The sequence below is a fragment of the Nanorana parkeri genome, unplaced genomic scaffold (assembly GCF_000935625.1).
Source record: "Nanorana parkeri isolate BGI_ZX_2015 unplaced genomic scaffold, ASM93562v1 scaffold690, whole genome shotgun sequence".
NCBI classification, from domain to species: Eukaryota; Metazoa; Chordata; class Amphibia; order Anura; family Dicroglossidae; genus Nanorana; species Nanorana parkeri.
In genome coordinates, this window is record NW_017306958.1 from 564219 (window position 1) to 572282 (window position 8064).

Below are 8064 nucleotides of genomic sequence, written 5' to 3' on the forward strand. Positions count from 1 at the left end.
ACAGGTGACTTTAAATGATCCATAGTACAACTACATGTTATGTACTATGGATCATGTACTATGAGTGTAGTGGAGGCGTGTGCTGTATATATGTACTACATATACATTACACACGTCCAGTACATTATAGCAGTAGATTTACAGCAAGCCCTGTCTCAGCTTCCCTCACTCAGTTTCACTCCTATCCCTGTTGCCTCACGAGGTGCCTCTTGTAGTCGGACGCTGGGCAGGATCGCTGGATCGCGTCTCGGTGCTCAGCTTGTGGGTGGCGCTCGCAATTCTGCCCTGCTAACATGAATAGGTGAAATCATGATCCATAGTACTTATACAGCACACATGTCCCGTACACTGCCGTAATAGTTACAATTATCCCCTGCTAACATGAATAGGTTAAATCATGATCCATAATACATAATAGTACATAGCATGTAGTTGTACTATGGATCATTTATCCCATTCATGTTACCAGGGGATCATTGTAAATCTACTGCTGCAGTGAATTGGGAATCTGTACATGTACTATGTACTATATATAGAATGTACTGCAGCAATAGATTTACAATTCTGCACTGCTAACATGAATGGGTTAAATGATCCGTACTACAACTACATATTATGTACTATGGATCATTTAACCATATTAGGAGGGGATAATTGTAAATCTATTGTTGCAGCGCATTCTATATGTAGTATATAGTACATGTACATATAGAGTGCACTGCAACAATAGATTTACAATTATCCTCTGCTAACATTAATGGGTTAAATGATCCATAGTACAGGGCTACATACAGATCATTTAATCCATTCATGTTAGCAGGGGATAATTGTAAATCGATGGTCTCCAGTGTATTAGCAGTCTGTACTCTATATGTACTATAGAGTACATATAGAGTATATGAATGATGTGAAACCTCGCGCCACTACTCTAATCAAGTTAAGCAGCAGCTGAAATCTGTGTGGTCAGATATAACGTATGAAATTAATGGTAAAAGCCGCGCTGTGTGAATGAGACCGCAAAGTGTCAGATATAGTAGATACTGACCTTGGAGTAATGTGATAAAATGTGTAAAGTGCAAAACAAAAAAGAAACGCATGTATATAACATGCACCTTAGTGTAAATGTAATTGCTACAAAATTGCTTGGGCCATTCAGATGAACTGTCTGCTTCCAATTCCTGAGACTGCAAGAGAGTCTGTACCTAAGAGGAGGTAATCACTGGGAGGTATTCGGCATCAGGTGCTTCCTCTACCTGTTTTGAATTAGAGGAACAGCACATACAGACCCTGGTGGGTCTCTGCTAAAGGTGAGGTGCATTCCAGAAGATTTCTCTGTTGATGGTCACAGGAGACTAAGTTTATTCTACATCCAATGTTTTATCTTCTATTTACTTAATGGACTATTGAAGATCCAGGATCATGGACATTTTTTAACCATTTATTATTTTCACTGGAGTGCAAGTTACACACATGCGTTTTTCTTGTCGGTATTCTTTGCACATTGCATCACATTGATTCACAGTTAATATTTAGTGCATTTGATTTTTCATTATGGATATTTTGTAGCAATTACATTTACACTAAGGTGCATGTTATATACATGCGTTTCATTTTTGTTTTGCACTTTTTACAAATTTTATCACATTACTCCAAGGTCAGTATCTACTATATCTGACACTTTGCGGTCTCATTCACACAGCGCGGCTTTTACCATTATAATTTCATACATATAGAGTACAGACTGCTAATACACTGGAGACCATCGATTTTACATTTGCTTAATAGTGTCCGCCCCCCCTTGCCCTCACACTCTGTGCGGGAGAGCAGCGACGAGTCCACGCTGGTCCAGTGGGAGGAGCTCCAGGTGGGGTCCTAATTTAGCTGGCCCAGAGGTGCTAGCCAGCTAAATTAAGATCTCACCTGGTGTTCCTCCCACCGGACCAGCGCTGACTCGCTGCTGCTCTCCGGCACTGAACGGAAGAGGAGCGTCGTGTCACTGCTGCTCCGAAATTAGGACCCCACCTGGAGCGTCGCCCACCGGAGCAGCAGTGACGCGATGCTCAGCGAGGTAAGAAAGAAAAAAACAAAACAGCGCAAGCTTCGGCGCTATGCATCGGGGCATTTTGACAAGTACTTGTCAAAATGCCCTGTATCGGGCCCGATTCCCATGCTAGCATCGGTATCGGGACATCCCTAATACATTGTTTTGGATTTGTTGGCATTTTGATGCTGAAGCTAATGGAGAGAGCAGTAACCTCAACGATAGCGGTTTGATTTTAAAACTGAACTCCAGGAATACATGTAAAACCATCAATAATGCAGTTGCATTTAAAAATACATTTTAGGATTTTTAAATTGCAACTAGTGTAAGCATCTGAATAGGACTTTGAACTAGCACTTGTAATCCCTCTACACAACAGCACTCAGGCCCTGTTCACACCTAGGCAGTTTGTTGTGCGTAATTGTCTGCACTGGAACGCTCAAGACAAATCACATTTATTTGTATCGCTCCCGCTCCCACCTGAGCATAATGTCTCGCGTAGAAAAACGCCTGTCCCTGTCGCTGAAAAAGTACATGAGCTTTTTTTTGGCAGATCAGCGCAATTTGTCCCCATAGACTCAATTGGAAACACGCAACACAATTATTTTGTGTACGTTTGCATGGGTTTTCCCATTTACGTCAATATGTCAATCTGCTCACAAAAACGCACAACTTGACAGACGCGTGTAAACCGCGTGCAAGCAAAACCGCATTCAGATATGCCCAAAACCGCTGCCACCTAGGTGTGAACGTGGCATCGAACTGGAAGAGACGGGGAGCTCTAGGAGCCAGTTAGGTGAAGTGCTTGCACATGTGCTAACAGTGTATGCTGATAGGACAGAGCAGAGATGACCTCATAAATCTGTTCAGTGACGGGTGATGTGGGTTGACCTAGCTGTATTGCACAACTGCAGTTGGGGAAACGTCAGGTCACCAACCTGTATGGGCTGCATATATCTCAGCTGAAATGCTTCCCAAGGATTGGTATTCCTGTCCATCTAGTCCTGGGTATTTAGCTGATTGCTGGGAGTTCAGTTGGGTTCATGCACACTGGCCTCCTGTGTTAAACACAGAAGTTATCCCTGCAATATAAACATTTTTTAGGGCTAGTTCACACCAAGCGCGGAGCAGATCCAAAGCAGGTGCAGACCGGATCAAAACTGCGTCCAATGTATTCCTATGGTATTTTGAGCTCCAGTGCACATTGCAGCGTGCAGATCCAGAGCAGGCAAAAAAAATGCAGCAGGCCCTATTTTACCTGCTCTGGATCTGCAAACGCAACAAAAACGCATGCAAATGCCTGGAACGCACTGAAAGCCCATGTTTTTTAACCAAAAACGCATCTAAAAGACTAGCTTGCGTGTGCAGAAACCTGACCGCATCTGCTCTGCATTTGGTGAGAACAAGGCCTTATGCTTCGCATCACTTTTTCCTGTGTTTAGGTGTTCCTGAGTTTTAGTCGCGTTTAGCCACGTTTACATGTGTTTAGGCCTGTTTAGCTGTGTAAAATCAGGCTAAACGCTCCCATGATGCAGAAAATTCTCATAAGTGTAAACGCAGCTAAACCGAATGCACCTCAACACTGCTAAACATCCAGGTGCATTCATCCATAGCAAAGCATTACATGCGTCCAGGTGTGTTTAGAAATGAGCCCCAAATGCATCTGAAAGTATTCATTCCCATGTGCATGAGGCCTTAGTCTTCAATATTGCAAACTGGGTCTGTATTTGTTTTAAAAAAATAAAATCTTTAGATTTTTTTTTTTAGGATGTTTTGAAGTTTATTACCAACTGATTTATGCAAATTATACTCTACTGTGCATAGAAATGTGATTTATTTTTTAATATGGACCTATTGTGCTGTGTAGGGTTGTTCAGTAAATTATTGCAGCACTGGGGTATTCCGTTCAAATCCCGGCCAGGACACTATCTGCATAGTTTGCATGTTCTCCCTGTGCTTGCTTGGGTTTCCTCCCACTCCAGTGATATGCTGATGAACTCTGATCAGGATTGTGTGTGTCTATGCAATAGAGACATTACAGTGTAAACTCAAGGGACCAGATGTGAGTGTGCAGTATGTAGAGCGCTGTGTAAATTGTGTGCGTTCTATAGATGCCTGTAATATTAAAAGTAGTTGCTGTGCATATTAAAGCGCACAGTAAAACAAACTAATGTGTCAAGCTTGCTGCTGCTCACCACTCCCCTAAAGCTTTTACACCCCCTCACCCCACTTTCCAGCCAGACAGTGAAGAGGAAATTACTTCATTCTGCTGGAGGGGGGAGCAAGCCCCCAGCCTTTTCAAACACTTACAGGGGGCTGCGAAAGGGCGGAGGAGATTTGGTCTGATTTACTGCTTCCTGAGTGGCTTTTAACTCCTTCAGTTCCTGCCTGTAATCTAGGGATGGTTGTTTTTCCAGGAACCTCATGTTTATAGTAACATAAACTCTTGAGACACATGCTTTAAAAATATGCTTGTCGCAAAGTATACCATTCTGGTTTAGTAACTGTTGTGGTTTTGTTTTGCAATGGTTGCTACAGATTTGCAGACCAGAATCTGCCCAGTACACAAATATTTTGGTGTCTCTGCGAACCATTCCTACCAGTGTAACGTGATTAGCTTGGGGGGGGGGGGGGGGGGGGGTAACAACCATTAAGCGGTCAGCGAGAGCGTACGGCTCAGCGGTCAGCAGTTTTAGGCAGAAATAACAGGGACTTACAGTGCACATGGCTGGTGTGCCCTTTTCTTCTCCTGGTGTGTGTGGGGGGGGGGGGGGGAGATTTTCAAAACCTTCTGCTGTGGTTATTTTTTTTCCTTTTAGATTGGTCGCCACTATTTTATGTTTATTTCTCTGGCTTGTTTGCGTTTTGATCATGTCTTATAGTTGGAATAGGCGAGTGACGTCTCGTTTACCTTTTTAACAAAGGGTTAATATGGCTCCAGTGAAATCTGAGCCTCTAGTCTGGGAAAAGCGCTGGGGATCTCTTGGGAGGGGGAGTGGAATTCCTCAGTGCTTTATACATGCATCACTGTATGGGATAGAGGGCATTCTTATGGTTTTTTCTTTTTTTCAAGTTGTGTCTTATGTACATATCGGTTTTTAGATTTGTTTTGTATCGAAATGTGTACGCAACCAACGGCCCCTATTTCCATATAGCGTACAAGTGATCAGTTGTCTGCGGTGACGGATTATTATTTTTTCACCTCTGGCTATGCCTGTGCCATCTGCTGGTTTACATGGAATATTTCAGCGCAGGCACGCTTTTGTGACATCAAACGCAATATTTAACCGTTATTGAGTGCAGAAGGACATTGCCTGAACAAGACATTCTGGCTACTCCTTGTTGATGGTGGTCTAATCATGTCAGAATTTGTCCGCTCCCTGGATTCTGCTACCATTTCTATTTCAGTCCCTTGCCTTTTATAACAACAAGTTTACCTCCTGCCTTGATCTAACACTCATATCTTTGCCTATGTGTGACCTCTCCCTGGTAACTGATCACTTGCTTGGCTGTTGATTTTAGTCCTTTTTCTTCAGTTGTGAATTGTCACCATTGGGCCAGACTCAAGGGCTGTGATCTCAGAGTATCATGCAGCAAAACAGAAGCCTTATTGTAGTGGTCTCTCATAAAGACTATGCATCCCTTAGATTTCTCCTGGGAGAGCCCATGGCTACTACTGTTGATACAAAGGGTGCAGACCAATCCACTGCAAAATGCGAACATGATGTATTGGTATATTGTGTGTTTGCTTATTTCAGACTTGGGTTCCCTCCGTGGTCTTTTGCTTTTTAGACGCTTCTTCCTAATATCCACCTGCCCCGAGAGTTGGCACAGTGCCATGGCAGAGCAGATGGCACTGTAGTGAATTGTGCCTCTGCCCTTCCCCCATAAATAAATGGAGACATTCTGCAGAATTTTAATATACTATATGCCCTGCCCGATCATCCCTATAGTAAGAGTTTGATTACACCACTGATGCTCTTTGCTCTTATTATAAGCCATTTGAACACTTGCCCTCTGTTCCCAGCATCTGAAAACGGCCTAAAAGCACTGTGCAAGATGCCATACTTATCCTTCCAGTATTTTGGATGGCTATACACAGTCAGATTTTAGATCTACTAAATGTACTGATTAAACAGCATGATAATCTACCTCATTGGCTATAAACTGAACAGATTATTTAGGTAAACCCTCCTGCTACATTTTTGGTTGATCTGCAAAGGAATGTGCAGATATAGTATGACAGATTTTAAGACAGTTATACAGCAGTAGTTTAGTCCCATCCAGCGCGCAATCCCTATATTCAACGATTTACAAATGTGTGGCGCCAAGAATATGTTAATAAATATATCATTGCAGAACTAGTTTTGTGACTCTGTTGTATCTGACAGTGGCCGCAATCCAGTACAGCAATTGGAACCCAACTACCTTGGTTCCCAGGAAACGGGAGGTGTTCTTCTGCAGGGCAACAAGGGGAGTGTACACTGAGAGCAGACAGTGATGGGGCTTACTGAGGGTATATATGATTTTTTAAAACCCAAACCAATTGATGGGGGAAAAAATGCTTTTTCCTTTTAAAGCCATATTTCCACAAGGAAATACTGATGAAATATGATGCACCAGACCAATTATTTGTCTTTGTAATAATATGAGATAAGTGTTAAGTTATATACTGTACTTTTTGTATTGTAAAATGTCTTCTTTAATCTGTTATCCTTTTGAATATAATGGGATTATACAGGTTTACCCAGCCAACTCAGGTGAAGAATATAGTGGAGACCGTGGAAGTTATACCTCTAAACCACCTAATTCTCTTTACCCTGGGGGATTCTACATGGGCGGTGAGTATATGCCACTTAAATTGCAACCAAACCATTAGTCACCTATTATTTTCCTAGTATATGTTGGAAAATTTGTTGGATTATGTAGTCTTACTCTTTTGCATTCCTGTACCTTCCCCTTATTGCTCCTAGAGTTATTTTCAAAGAAAACCTGTCATTAGATAAATGTGAAGGCTTCCATTGCTGATCTCTTCTAAAAATGCTTGCTAGATGCTTGGTTGCCACGCGGATGCTTTTAAAGTGGATCTTTTACTAAAAAAACAAGGTTAACCTGTTACTTCAAGGACCCCAGACCCATATTAAATCAGTGCATTAAAGTGAAAAAAGTGTGCTTCCAAAAGTGTGATTTCAGGATCTTACCAGCATGATTGCAACATCACCCTCTGCTGTGGGAAGAAGCCAGGGGTTACTATATTTACCTACTCCCCCCCCCTCCTCCCCCCAAACCAAAATCTTTTTATAATTTTAATGCAGCCATTTAATCCGAGGATGGGGCCCTGATGAAAAAGTGGATTTGTGTACTAATGCTCTGTCCATGCAAGGCATAGCAACAGGTTTGCTTAACTGCAATGTATTTTTGTGTTCCATGATGTAGATTAAGACCCCTTCATGTAAAAAGAGAAAAAATATAATTTTGGAGATTTTTCTTCTTCCAAAGATAATACAATTGAACATGCGCAGTTTAATAGAAATAATCGTAAAGGAGAATTATGAGGCGAGTGATTTTCACTCCGCCTCATAATCTGAGCCGACCCGTGACAATGAAACTGTCACAGGTCGGCTCAGTAGATTGGGAAGTGAGCGAACGCATACCGTCGCTCGCTCACTTCTCGATCTATCCGTGCAGGGAGCAGTGACTGTCACAGCTCCCTGCAGCTGTACCGCCCCCTCCCCCGCGGAACAGACGGGGAAGGGGGCGGTACAGCTGGTTCTGCCTCTAGATAGGCAAAGCCAGCTGTCACTCACGCAGCTGGGTGGATCCAGACAGAATTGTCGGGATCCGTTCCGGCTGCGGCGTCTCGGTATACCGCGAGCTGCAACTCGCGGTATACTGAGCTTTGGGTGACCATAGGACTCTAGTTTGTGTCCTCCCGTTACACTTAGGAGAACTATGGGGAAAATCCCTGACCCCATAGTTCTCCTTTTAACCTTCCTGGCAGTAATCTAGAGTGTGGGTCGGGG

General features: G+C 42.8%; 1 protein-coding gene across 1 annotated transcript in view; it reads left to right on the plus strand.

Moving 5' to 3' along the window:
• The window catches only part of TCF3 (transcription factor 3), a 94383-nt gene that overhangs the window by 68669 nt on the left and 17650 nt on the right, over nt 1–8064 (plus strand). Inside the window, 1 exon segment of the mRNA XM_018563735.1 lies at nt 6783–6882. Coding sequence (XP_018419237.1) covers nt 6783–6882 — 100 coding nt within the window.